The 14661-nt window shown below is 41.6% G+C and overlaps 1 protein-coding gene across 1 annotated transcript in view; it reads left to right on the plus strand.

Moving 5' to 3' along the window:
- Nucleotides 1–14661, plus strand: part of LOC127229616 (POU domain, class 6, transcription factor 2) — a 123030-nt gene that overhangs the window by 103952 nt on the left and 4417 nt on the right. The window contains exon 5 of the mRNA XM_051194691.1: nucleotides 7500–7668. Coding sequence (XP_051050648.1) covers nucleotides 7500–7668 — 169 coding nt within the window. The remainder of the gene's footprint in view (nucleotides 1–7499; nucleotides 7669–14661) is intronic.

Genomic DNA, 14661 nt, shown 5'->3' on the forward strand with positions numbered 1-14661 from the left:
TAAAACTCTACATATAAAAGCTAAAGTATTTAGTGGAGCTTGAATGCAGCCTTTTGTTCCCTGCCCTGGATTTTGTGGCTGCCCTGGTTCTTGAAGACTCATTTTGGTCAGAGGATAGCCCCCAATCACAGGTTTGTCCTGTGACTAATTTCATGATTCCTTCATACACAATCATTTCCTCGTGTGTGTGTGTGTGTGTGTGTGTGTGTGTGTGTGTGTGTGTGTGTGTGTATGTTAGTGTTAAGGAAAACTTCTGTCTCACAGGGGAAGTTTGAAAAGCAAATGTTTCAACCCAGAATGTCAAACACCAACATTTTAAACATTGTGATACTAAGAGATTTCCATACAAGTCACCTTCAAAGCAAAAGTTCTGGTGCTTGCTTCTGAGCATTCAATGCAACCCAAAGGCCAATAGGAAGCAACTTAGCTCGGCTCTCTTGAAACCAGGTGACCATCCCATTCTATCTTTTTATTCCCAAATAAATTCAAAAATATTCTTATCAGTTCTCCCCCCCCCGCTCTCTCTGTCTCTCTGTCTCTCTCTCTCGCTCTTTCTGTCTCTCTCTCCTTTTCTGTTGTCTTATTAACTCACACATTACTCATCTTCTGTTTTAATGAACACAACATGTGCCGCATAATGTCTGTCAGTGAGGCTGGCTGTGACATCTCTAACACCACACTCATCAGAAAGGCACTCTGCACTAAAGAGACTGATTTTGCCATTGTCCACCTTACAGTATTTCAGGACAGTCTATTTAACCGTGCTTATTCTTCTTGAAGTGATGTGAGACTTTTTTTTCTCAGCACCACCACAAAGTCTCAACTTAAAATGAAGGGCAGACTTCTTTGGAGTATTGTAGTCCAAGTCTGCCCATATACCAGCTGCTTATCAGCAGAGAACAGCCTTTGCTGAAGAAGAGATAGATGGTAGATCGGAGAGTACTTACCAGTTTTACAGTGTTCACTGTACAGCATGCACCCTGGGATACTTTTTCCCAAGTTCCCTGACCAACAGCATCCTGTGGGATCTGGACCACCAACCAGCCCTTTACTGTGCAGTCTCCCTCTGTTACTCCCTCAACTCACTTTCCCCAAGCTCTGTTCACTTTTGTCAGACTGTATTGTCACCATTGAGTCTACACCTGAAATCAGGAGCCAGCTTAACCCAGCCTCGGCTACACAGATGCAGCCCCTGACTATGAAGAGTCAGTCAGTGTGTTCTGTTTCCATTACTGCTGAGTTCTCCTATTTCACTGTCTAAGGCACTCTGTGGCTTTCCAATGTCTTTGTAATTTGCCAGGATGGACTAAATTAGCATCTGTCAGAGAGCCTGAGAAGACTTCTGCCCAGTGCCACTCTCTCTACTGGTGCCTTCTGAACATCAACCCTTTCTTCCCACCTCCTCATGATCTCCTACCTCATTATCCCAGCTGCACATAACCCCTTCTTCTCTACACTGCATGTAAAAAAAATATAAAACTTCCACTCCCGTGTGTCCCTACTGAACCTGGGCTGTGTCCTCAGTTGTTTGTGATGCTCTGGTCTCCTGCCTGTGTTTGGGCTTACCACTAAACCCTCTTGTTCTAACTCCTCAGTTCTCACAGTGCCTGGCACAAGCACTGGTGCTTCCCCTCACCATACCCCCACCTCACCCCTCAGACAGTTCTCCATCAACTTTGCCAAGCTTGTGCAGAGCACAGGTGTATGGACCAGACATTCTCCATTGGCCTTTGCAGGTCTGGAGAGATTTTTTTTCCCATATGAATTTCTTTGCATAAATTTTACTGTTGCTCTACATTCTTTTTCCCAACTTGATGAGCATACTTTGCATTTTCTTTCATTTTTCAAGGTACTTGCTGCCCATAGTTGCTTTTTATCATCATGGAATTAAGGAAATACCAGAATCTAAAACACTATAAAGATATCACATGCAAGGTTCAGGAACCAGACAAGTGGAAAAACAAAATCACAAAACATCTCCCAGGTGCTTCCATTTCAGTGTCTCTTTGTTGAATATATGGAAAATCCTGAAAATGCCAACCATTGCAAACAATCCAATGCAGCCAGTCTGTGAGAGCCAGCATGAGGGGTCAGCCTGCAGCCTGTCCTCCCTGTTTGCCATCTCATGTGTGAGACAGATGTGGAGGCTCCTCTGGCTAGCAAGGACCATCCCTGCCTTTCTTCATGTGCTCACTCCCCATGCTCTCAGCCTATCTGCACCTGGCTCCCAGCACCAAAAGGGCAAGGATGTGATTCTGCGAACTCAGACACAGGGAACCTACAATTCCTTTAAGAAGCTTCAGGCAAGTAGTGACCACACAGAGAATTTTATTATACAAAGGTACACCACCAAGAAAAGTAACTTTGAAGTACTATAGCACCAGAATGGATTCTATCAGGGACATCCTGTCCAGAGTTCCATCTGAAATGTGTCCTCAGATGATATCACTTACCCCAACAGTATCATGTTATTCTTGAAACGGGAAGTTTTAAAGACTTTGGGACCTGTAGAGAATAATACTTAAACTAGAAAAAAAATGTATACTTCTTTCTTTATTATGACAGAAAAGTGGGATGTGTCTGAGTAGAAAGATCTACTCTAGGGTTTGGCAGCTCTGTCGGAACACCTCATTGGTTCTCACACTCCCAAACAAGGCTCCTGTCCCGACTTGCTGGTTCCTCCACAGAGGAACACGGACTTGCAGCAGGCCCTCCTGGGCTCACAGCTGGTATGCTCTAGTGGCATTGTCCCAGGAGAGTAGCTTTATCTTCAGGAATCTGTTGTCTCCTCTACAAAATATCACCGATATCTAATAAAGAAGCTGTTGTTGGATGCATGCTTCCAGTTATTTATAGCCAACCTTTTCCTTTCACAAATTATTCCAATTTCTATGGCCAGGTTTATTTTAGTATTTTTTGCCAATACTTAAGCAATATATACTATATAAATTTTGAAATTGCATCTTAAAAATTCAACATAACTAAATCAAATATATATTTTCCTAATACTGCTTTTTAGAGTGTATTAAATGTTTATATGGAACCACAGAGTTCTTTCATGAAATAGCTTAGATCTCTTTTTCTTTTCTTCTTTGGTAAATATAGTTCTAAGCATAATTTTAATAATTAATAAAATAATGAATTTTTTTAAAAAATAATATACCCAAATAAGTAAAGTTTGAGTATCCAAGACACAGTGCCATGTTCACCGAGAAGTGTTGCTATTTGCTGGGTAGATATTGTCTTATTTATTGCTCTGATGGAACACCATGACCAAAAGCAACTGGTGAGGAAAAGGTTTATTGTGACTAACAGTTATAATCTATCATCCAGGGAACTCAGGGCAGGAACCAAAGCAGAGGTGATGGGGAATGCTGCCTACTGGCTTGCTCCCCATGGCTTGCTCAGCCTGCTTTCTTATGGTACCCAATACCACCAGCAGCCCAGGGCTGATCCCACCCACAGTGGACTGGGCCCTCCCACATTAATCACAAATTAAGAAAAAGTGCCAGGCTTTATCCACAGAGCAACTAATGGGAGAATTTTCTCAGTTGAGGTCCCTCCTTACTAACCAATGCTAGCTTGTGTCACATTGACATAAACCACCTGCACAAAGGTAAATGCTGTGGTGCCGTTGATGTCTTCTTTTTCTGAGAAAAAGCTTTAGAGGGAGCTCACTAGTTTATGTACCACATATCTCCCTCTAAGCTCACAACTCTTCTAGATCTAGCATCCAAGTGCCCATACTGGCAACTGGAATTGGGAAGAAAGATGCCATTACAATCTACTCAATATTTTAAAAGTCAAAACCTTTAAGAATTCTTATACATTTGCTGAACTGTCTGGCAGAACTCAGGAAAGAAACCAAGACTCCAATGTCCTTTAAAAATGTTTTCTTTATCTTAAAATAATCTTAAATTCTAACAAATCTTAGCTTACTCTTTTACTGAATAGACATGGAGCAAATTCTTTTAGAATACTACCTTGTTTTCCTTTTGGATTTCTTCTTTTACATGGACTTATTCCAAAACTCCAGCTTGCTTTAGTAATTCCTAAGTGACATTGCAGCCTGGTCATGCTTTTCTTTCCTATGTCATGTCCACAGGAGAAATGTTTCAATTGATTATGGTCCTGTCTAGTTCCTGGATAGCTCTTTACCACAGCCAGAGCCAATCAACAATTGATGGAATGGGAAGCCAGAGGGCTTCCTCCTCACTTGGTATCTCAAACCCATAAACATTGTTGCCCTGTATCAGTCTTTGGAAAGACAACTCAATAGGTTAGAAGGGAAGATTGACATGAAATATCTATCACAATTTATGAAGTAAATTAAAATAGATTTACTCTTTACTAGGCATCCCTACAGCATAAAATTTGCTGGGTTTAATTGTTGATTATGTACTCAGCAAATTGGTTAATTATCTTAGGCAGTTGCTTGATGCCTATCAATTTGAGTTCCTATGTCAGTTATGACCCTCTTTGGCTCATAACAGAACCTTCATTTAGAATATCTAAGTAACAGGGGTGTTCACTTAAATTGTGACAGTAGGGAGTTCCATTGGGGAGCAAGTGGGCATCTATATTCTGATGTTCAGAATTCATATATGCCAGCCATGTATTTATAACCATGACAGGCACATGTGCTGTGTAGGAGTAGCCTGTGAGTATGGATATTGCTGTTCACTACTAGAGAGGGAAAGGGAACAATGGGAAATATCTTTGAGTATATTTCTAAGGTCACCCCTTACTAAAACTGCTGCAATGGGTAGAAAGACACTGGAATTCTTAAGAAACTGATAAACCAGGGTGCTGGTGATGATTAAAAAGTAATGGTAATTCTTATGCATTGCTGGTGTCAATGTAAAATGGACAGTCACTTTGAAGATAAGTTTTGGAATTCCTTAAACTGTGCAACATAAATTTACAGTAAGATCAGTATTTAAACCATAGTTCTACTCATATTTTCATCAAACACACACAAGTAAACTCAGACTACAACACAAATGTTTTAAAAAGTTTTATTATTCCTATTCCCAAACTGGAAACACCCAAGCATCTACCAACAGATTCCTATTCCCAAACTGGAAACACCCAAGCATCTACCAACAGAAAATAAATAAACAGTATGTTTTGGGTGGAGGGGAGACTTGGAATGGGAGTGAACTACTGCTTAGCAATCAAACAAAATGTGCTACTGGAGCACACACAAAAATGGATGAATCTAAAAACAGTTTGTCAAGCAAAACAAGGAGGATTCAAAAAGGGTATGTTATATATGATTCCGTTTCTAGAACTACACCAAATGAATCCATCATGGCAGAAAGCAGAAAAATGGCTGTCAAGGCAGAGAATCGAGGGTGAAGATTACTTACAAGAGAAAACTTTGTGGAATACTGAAGTTTCCTGTCTTGATTGCAATGATGGTTTCACAGCTGCATCCATTTGACAGACTCCTCAGAGTATGTTTGAAATGGGTGTCTTTAGTTACATGAAAATTATATAACAAAAAATGTTGACTGGAAAATGAACAGAGGAGAACAGAGGCAGATGGAGTTGAAGATGACAGAAATGATACTGGACTGTTCTGTGGGAGCTCCCACCAAAGGTCACAGCCTGCCCCACTTAAAAAAATAAAACCTTCTCATGCATTTTAGTGTGTAAACCATATATCACAACTAACAAAGTAGCTGCTACTAAGGCTAACCTTCCTCTTCCTTAGGTCCCTAAATCCCTGGAACATCTTTATGGAAGAGCAACACAGGATGAGAGAAAGTTTTCTCCAGGCCCCCTAGTGCAACCTCTCTCCTTCCCCCTTTCTTGGTCTTCTCATCCAGGCTCCTTGCAATCTCAGAGCCACTCTCCCTTGAGAATCTTCAAAGGAATAATAAGTAAACAAAGAGACAGCCTTCCTTAACAGACACAATGTTTAAAAACCTTGAAAAAGTAACTTAGTTCTTCCTTGTGTTAGTGTAGCCACCTGCTCAAGTCCCAGGCCAGACTTCATTTGTCTGTCCAGAGACCAGCTCCTCCTTACCAGGAGGATGAACCTAAAACACCTCAGCTTCTCTGTGTGCTGACTTCCTTGTTCATACAGAGGCAACTGCATGAACACACCTTAACCAGTGGCTGGCACAAAGAAAGCCTCTGAGGGGCTAGAGAGATGGCTCAGTGGTTAAGCGCATTTGTTGCTCTATGAGAAAAATAAGAATTTGCTTCTCTGCGTCAATGTCAGCCGGCTCAAAAATGCCTGCAACTTCAGCTCCAAAAGATCTGACACCTCCTTGGGCACCTGCATACACGTGTATATAGACACACAGAAACACACACACACACACACACACACACACACACACACACATACACACACACAAATATAAGTGATTTCTTTATTCCAGTGAGTGACAGATTTCTTTTGGGAGTGACATTCATGCTAATATTCACCTGTGTTGGTCAGAGGACAACTTGCAGGAGTCATTTCTGTCCTTCCACCATCCAGTCCCAAAGGATAGACCTCAGAAGAGGTGGAACCCAGGCTGCATGTAAGACTAATATCACTCCCGTGGCAAGGTGTGTATTGTTGTAATTGAGTTCAAACTCTGGGATGCATTTCTGGAATTCAAATCCTAATTTTACCTTTAAAATGTCTTCCTTCAGGGAAAGTTATTGAAGTCCTGAGCACACATGTACACACACACACACACACACACACACACACACACACACACACACACAAATAAATAAATTTTCAAAAGAAAAGTGCCAAGGCTGGTATGGTGGTATCCACCTTTATCTCGGAAGGTAGAGGCTGACAGATCCCTGAGTTCAAGGCCAGTATGGTCTGCAGAGTAAGTTCCAGGACATCCACAGATATGTAGAAAAACCCTGTCTCAATCCCTCACCCCCAAAAATAGCAACTGAGAACTGCAGATATTATAGGATATTCTATCCTGACAGCTCCAATTCTCAGATTTCTAGCAGATATCAGAAAGTATGTTACTGTTCTGTATAAGACACCCAAAACCTTGGACCTGGGAGAGCAGAGCTGCCAGCCTAACTGGAACTTCCCTTAAACTAATAGTTCTGTGAATGATGGGCACATGCACGTCTTTAAGTCTGAGCTTTGCATTTGAATTGTGTTGTTTCATCCTACGCATGCCTGAGAAGCCTCCTAGGTGTGTGATAATTGTGTATACAGGCAGAAAAGTGTCCAGCCATACACTGTGACTGAGAAATGTCAAAAACTGGATGTTCTGGCAAGCCCAATAGGGAATTAATAATATATTTAGAATTCCTAATAAAGTGCCTGTCAAGCAAGCAACACCATATTACATATACAAAAAATAAATAAATAAATCCTGCCTGGGTATAGTGCTTTCCCCAGGAAATATACAGTGTATTCATGAAAATAGAATGATTCAACCCCAGAAGAAATGTCTGTTCACCAGCATTTCCCATAATGTTCCATTCACTTTTGTATTTTCTTTACATCCCCTATGTAGCTTCACCAATCTTCCCAGACATCAGTGGGTCAAGCAGGCACTCAAGGCAACCTTCTGCACCTGGCACATGGCCAAGCATCCACATCTCAAAGTCCCGTGCGACAGGCTTCTTCTTCCTCCTCCTCATCCTCCTCTTCTTCAGCTTTGAGCGTGGGCCAGTTAGTCAGCAGTAAGTATCTTCCTGCTCCATCTAATCATGGTAACCTTCTTGCTGCCTATTGCAATCTCCTCTCTCTCTCTCTCTCTCTCTCTCTCTCTCTCTCTCTCTCTCTCTCCCACCCTCCCCCTCTCTTCTTCCCTTTTCTCCCTCTCACCCTGTCTTTCCTCCCTTGTTCATTTCTAGGGATGCTAGACCAAAATTGAAATGCTGTCTGTGTCTAAGGCCAGATGACTCTGTAGGGCAGCTGGCCCCCACAGCACACTCTTGCATTAGTGCAAGCTAGGAGCTGCTTCCTTTTTCGGGGGTTTCTGGTGCGCTGAGTCAGACCTGCCACTTCCAAAGCTAGAAACTGATCAGCTTGCAGGACATGAGCAAACAGCTCTGAGCTGAAATAACCAACAACATGCACTCAGCCGGAGGGTCAAGCTGCTTTCCTGTGTGTTTGACCCTGCCATTCTGTCTGTAGGTGTCAGAGGAAATAAAGGAGAGCAAGACTGTGGACAGGTGTGTGAGTGAACAGTGAGCCACCTTCCATGACACATGGAGGCCACTGCATGGACTGGAATCAGATGGAAATCTCCAAATAACCATTCACAAAATAAAACAAGTCTGGAGGCTATCTCCACAGGAAAATGGTTATGATGGCCTATATATGGTGTTGTGGAATTGGCATATGTCCCTAGGGAAGACAGCATATTTGTCACATGCAAACAATGGGCCTATTAAATATCATTTACTTGCCTCTGTATAATTTTTACTAAATGTTCATATAAAATCAGAACACACACACACACACACACACACACACATATATATATATATATATATGTATATATATATACATATATATATATATATATATGTTACAATTCAGCAGGATTTCAACAGTCATGGGTTTAAAAAGCCATGTCACTGCATAGGCATTTAGGCCATAAAATAAGGATGCCTATATCAGTGGAGATAAAATGATGGGCCAGTTAAAGCTAGAGCATGGAGATCTTCACAGAGAATGGGGCAAATCTGGTAATACAAAATGACACTCCCCAAAGGAAAATGAAACTTGATTATTCAACAACATAGACAATTTAGACAAGAAAGACGCTGTGGGTAGGGAAGAAAATGAGGCACTAAGGGAGGGTGCTACAATGCCCAGGTCCTTCAGGGCACTCTTGTACTCCTGGACACTCTTAGTCTTGAATGTGTCTCAACACGAAGAAGCGGCAGGCGGAGGGCACATATAGAGTTTTCTCTTTAGTCTGTCTAAACTCTGTTTGGCTAGAAATCTTTGTCCCCGCTGAATAAAATCAGACAAAATTAATCCTATATCTTCATATTTTCTATAAAGAAACACCTTGTATGGTTATTGTAAGAAAAGATTCAAAGTCTACCTGAGTTCAATTTCCTATGTGTTTACACAATACCCATTTTAAACAGTAGTAATACGTGTGCGCGCACGCACACACACAGACACACACACACACACACACGTTACATGCATTTGAAGCATAAAAAGATGACATCCAGTTACAGAGCCTGAACAGAGAGGAGCCCATACCAACTGTAGATCCTTTTTGCCTAAGAGGGGCTGGTGGCACCAGTGAACATCAAACTGCATAAACCCAGTGCAAACCTGCAACCATTATAGGTTTGGAGAGTATTATTTAGTTATTTCTCTTCTGTGTGGAAACCCAATTATAAAAGAAATGTGTGATTCACATATTTATAGACCACATCCCTTCCAGCTCAGTAATTTGCTATACTGTATTATTTCAGGGAAACATGTTTACCAGTGTGTTTATGGAACACATGATAAAGGATATAGTCTTATCAGCTCTTTTGCACTTAGCAAGAAGGGCACAGGGTAAAATCTGAAAAGATCTGAGTGCAGAAACTTCTGACCCTGTGGAACCAGGCCAGGTCAAGTGCAGGAGCCCATGCGCACACGCGCACGCACATGCACACACACACACAGGCATGCAGGCACGCAGTGTGGTTGTGCTCATCAGCCCAGAGACTCTTTCAACCCTGTAGTTCAGGGATTTTTGTGGAAGTCTTAATCATATAGACATGGTTGATAATTATCTCAATCTCCAGCTCCTCTCCCCCTAGATTTTATCATAGCTTGTTTTTCAAATGACCAACCTCTTCCTTAAGCTATCCAGGAGCCAATTAGTAGTCACCTAATTAAAACAAAAATATGTTCCTATCATCCAAGAAATTCCAAGGAGTTTAGAAGGTCTGTGCTGGGAACCCAAAAGGAAATATTCAAATGAGGATCATAGCATTCCTGTAATTACTTAGGAGTTTTGAGAGCTATATTTCTTACATGACATTATCACACAAATTTTGGTCAGAGTTATAATTAGTGAATCTTCCATATCACTGTCAAAGATGATGTTGTCCATAGATTAAAAATTAGTATTAAATTGTTTGGCCCACTCCAGGCAAAAGTATGCCAAGCTGATCCCTTGTAATAATCAAATTACTTTTGTGTTCGATGAACTCCTCATCTGAGCTCAGAGCAAAAAAAAAATAAACAAAATAAATTTTGTGGCCCTGACACCCTTCCCTTAATCTTGCTCAGTTTCCATAGCTCTCATAGAGTGACACTGTTTCTATAAGCTAGGTTTTTTCTTTCCGATTTTTCATGTGTGTGTGTATGTGGTATGTGCATACATGCTCACTTGTATATGTGTGTGTGTGTGTGTGAGAGAGAGAGAGAGAGAGAGAGAGAGAGAGAAGGAGGGAGGGAGAGGGAGGGAGGGAGGGAGGGAAGAGAGTAAAGATGCCAGGTTAATGTCCAGAATCTTCCTTGATAGGTCTTCCACCTTAGTAAGGCTGGATCTCTCAACCAAAGCCAGAACTCAAAGCAATGGCTAGTGCCACTGACTGACTTGCTCTGGGAAGCCCATCTCTGCCCTTCTTTGCATTCACTCTGGGTTTAGAACTGAAGGCAGTATCTCCTGCTTTTTACATGGGTTCTAGGGATCCCCGTGCTTAAGCAAGAGCTTAAACTACTAAGAGCTTAAACTTTCTAAACTTAACTTTTAGAAAATCTAGAAGAAAAATCAAACAAATGAGTTTAAAACTCCCAGCTTGGTTTGAAATTTTCAGTGGACTAATTTGAAAGAGGTATATTTGAGGTTCTAACTGCTGGGAGGAGGGGCTGCAGTTTTTATTTCTATTCTCCATATGTTTAGAAACTCATGGCTTGTGAGCTTGGCCATTAACAAAAGACTGAGAGTTACTGTCTTAAAACTAAAGATGAACCATAAAGATGGAGACAGCTTAGAGCATAGAGAAATCTCTGATACAGCCACTGACACTGTCATGATGCAAGGGCCTCTCCAAAACCACATTCTCAATCTCTGATGGATTCTCATTTTTTAGAACTACAGGGTAAGCACACCTATTGAGTGCTATGAGAAGATGATGAAAACTGATGGTTGTTCTGTTTCTCTAAGATTTTCATTCATTAAAAAATTATTTTAAAAAATTCATTCATGCTTTTGGCAACTTTGTTAAAGATGCATTTCATGCCTATAACCATTCTATAAGCAGGGATCATAGCAGGATGGTGTTGATGTATGGAATGTTTAATTACTTAGCAACACTCTACATAAATATCAAGGCTAATGGCAAGACGAAACTAAAAAGGAAAAAACAAAAACAAAACAAAACAAAAACAGAAACCACAGCAACATCTGTCCTGTCCTAGTGGTCCTAGTGTATCCCAAGCCCCCAATTCCACATAGGCCCAGACACCATTCACCAGAGTCCACAGAACAGGATTTTTCTCAATAAGTTTGCATTTCATTTCCATCAAAATCCCTTTGCTTCCTTAGTCTTAGCATTCTGGATTTGGTGTGGGAACTGTCATTATACTTTTGAGTCACTGCAAATGTCCAAGTCCAATGTTCCTTAAATCCCCAGCAATTCCCTCTACAGAGCCAGGGCTACATAATACCCTGTGTAATGTCACAGCCACTTTTAAGGTGGACCTTGGCCGGCCATCACTGCTATTCTTTCCTGGCCTATATTGTGTGTGCAGGGCTTACTTAGGCTTAGACAACTTCTACAAAAGGACCACCACTTCTTCCTCTATCCAGAGAAACTCTACTTGAGATTTCTGGCTATAGTTGCTGGATCCACTTTGAGCCCTGAAAATTGCTCTTGTGCTCCCAATCAAGCTGGTCTCAAATCATCTTCATAACCTTCTGATGAGAGCATGAATGGGTTCAGAAAAATAGTTCCATGAAGAGGAAAAGGTGGAGACATGCAGGCAAGAACAGGCAGACACCCCCCACCCCACCCCCACCACCCACTGCCACATCAGAACCCCTGTACCACCTATAAGATGTTCTCCTGGCCATACCAGGTGACTCAAGCCTCTCAAATTAAAAGCACCATTCTAAAAGCCATGTCTGTGCAAAGAAAGTCTCTGACTTTTTTTTCCTTAAGTTTTGAGTGTTTGAGTGTCTGGTGTTACTTGCAAGACTGACAAACACTTCACCATCTTTGGAAGAGACAAGGCCAATCTTTCCTTTCACTGTACCATTCTGTACTAGCCAATGCCCACCTCTATTCTAAACCAGTATTCCTCAGCTACTAATTTTTATGCTTCTCTCCTCTTTTTCTTAATCCTAATAATTTTTTCTTAATCCTAATAATTCTTCCTTCCACCATGAGGTTTTTTGCTTGTTTTTAACATAGATATGCTGTAAATCTGTCCTGTTTGTGTACTGTCATCTTTGATAATGACAGCCACTGTGTCACCTAGTATTTCCTGCTTAAGCCCCAGAACCAAGCAGCAAGAATGCCCAATCTGAACTCAGGCTCACAGCTCATCTTGGACAGGCAGCAAATGTGAGAGGGACTGGAGTAGAAGGGCTGAGGGGCAGTGAGAATCGGTTCCACGTGACTGAAAACAACTACTGAAAATGTAGATCCTCTGCACTGGAAAGAACATCAAACTCTTGCTTTTCCTTTAAAAGCCCCCTTTTATATTATTGACAAGTAATTCAAAATATGTGTGAGCCTTCTGCATTACTCATTTGCAGCTCCTGATTCTGGGATTATTTTAGCAAGGAAATAAGACAAGAGCTAGAGGCAGCCATGTGTGCAGATGTGGTCTCCCAGAGTTCTTTGTGAACCCTGAAAGCCACTCCACTCTGCTATGCTGGTGGGATTTAAAATGCAGAGGACAATCTCCACCACAAAACACTCAAAAGTCTTACATTGACTCAATAGCAGATTTCTAGAAGGAAATTGAGGGTGGGGAGGATAGATTTTAATTCATCTTATCCAAACCAACCTTATAAACAACAAGCCCTGCCATACATGCAGGCTGTCAGTGTGCTGTCCTGAGATGTTCAACACTTGGATGAGTTCCTTCTCCAGCTTGTGTGCCCCTTTTACTCACAAAGCAAAGCCCTTAGATTCTCTGGCAAATGGCCCCTCCTGTCCCTCTTCCCTTCTATGCATGCTTAGGGCTGAATCACACTACCAGTCTTTTGTTTTGTACATTCTTTTTTCTTTTCCTTTCTTTTACTGAAAATAATTTTTTTCATATAGTATATTCTGATTATAGTTTCCCCTCCCCAACCCCTCCTAGATTCCCCACCTCCCCTCCCACCCAAATCCACGCCCTTTCTTTCTCTCTCTTGTTAAAAAACAAAGAGGCATCTACAAAATAATGATAAAATGAAAACAAATGAACCACAATAGGGCAAAACAAATAGAAGCAAAAGAGCCAAACAAACAGCACAAGAAATGCATATAGATACAGAGACATACACAGAGAGAGAGATCTCACAGAAACATGGAAATCAGAAATCATAATATCTATGCCAAAGACCTGTAAAGTTAACAATAAAATTAAAAACCTCCAAAACTGCCATTGAGTTTGTTTCATGCTGGCCATCTACTGCTGCACATGGAGCCAGCCCTTAAGAGTGGTTTGTATCCCTAGTGGCACTCCCAAAACCAGTTCCTGATTGTTTCCTCTCATTTTTCCATTGGTTTTTCAAGCTAAGCCCCAAATAAACATGCCTCCCCACTCCAGTCAGAAACCAAAAGTCACTTACAAACTGACTGCAATGACCAAACCGCTATTTAATCTCTCTGTGATGAAATGAGAGCTAGCACTATGAAATTTCTAAGGACTTCTTAAATAGTCTTTCTGAGTTGCCCTGTTTGGCCGTGGACTGGGGTTCATGACTTCTCTTGCTTCAGCACCACACATGTGTGCTACTATACCTGGTCAGAGGTTTACTTTTAATGTGAAGATACATGTATAACGTATACCTGTATTATTCTATTAACAGTATGTTTTCCACAGCCTGTGGGAATCACTGCCCACACCTCCACCCTACCTTGTACTGAGAGAAGCTATGCACAGTACTCTAGGACCTTCCCCAATGCACACTTAGGATGCAAATGTTTCTTTTAGTCATAGCCAGAGAGTACATAGCACTGAGCCAAGAACGGTAGCATAGTCGACCACAGTCCTGGGACAAGAACAGAAATGCACTGAAATTGATGGGTTGCTGTGCAGGAAGAGGAAGCACAACTTTCAGCTAAGTCGGAAGAGTGAGGTAAAGAACAATAGAGATCCTTGCGGCAGGACTGGCTTCTCCACGGGCAGCATTGAGCCACACTGAAATCTCTCACCAGGCCCAGCCCATGCTGGCTCCAGCTTGGCGAGCGAACTCTTTCATTTATCCAGGGATCAGTAGCCAGGGGGGAGAAAGTTTCATTCTCCAGCTGTTGTGTCATTTCCCTTGATAAGTCCTAAATTGACCGCGTTATCCGGCACCAAAGGAGCCTTCCTGTGGTAGGCAGTTTTTATTATGTGCCCTTTCAGGAGACAAAGGCAGCTGTGAGGGTAAACCGCTATGGGGAAAAAAGACAATATTATTCTCACAGCTTCATAACCATGCTCTTCTGAGGGGTAATGCGAACATAAGAAATGAGGCGAGATTACCATCTATTAGCCTGGCT

The sequence above is a fragment of the Phodopus roborovskii genome, unplaced genomic scaffold (genome assembly GCF_943737965.1).
Source record: "Phodopus roborovskii unplaced genomic scaffold, PHOROB, whole genome shotgun sequence".
Classification (NCBI taxonomy): Eukaryota; Metazoa; Chordata; class Mammalia; order Rodentia; family Cricetidae; genus Phodopus; species Phodopus roborovskii.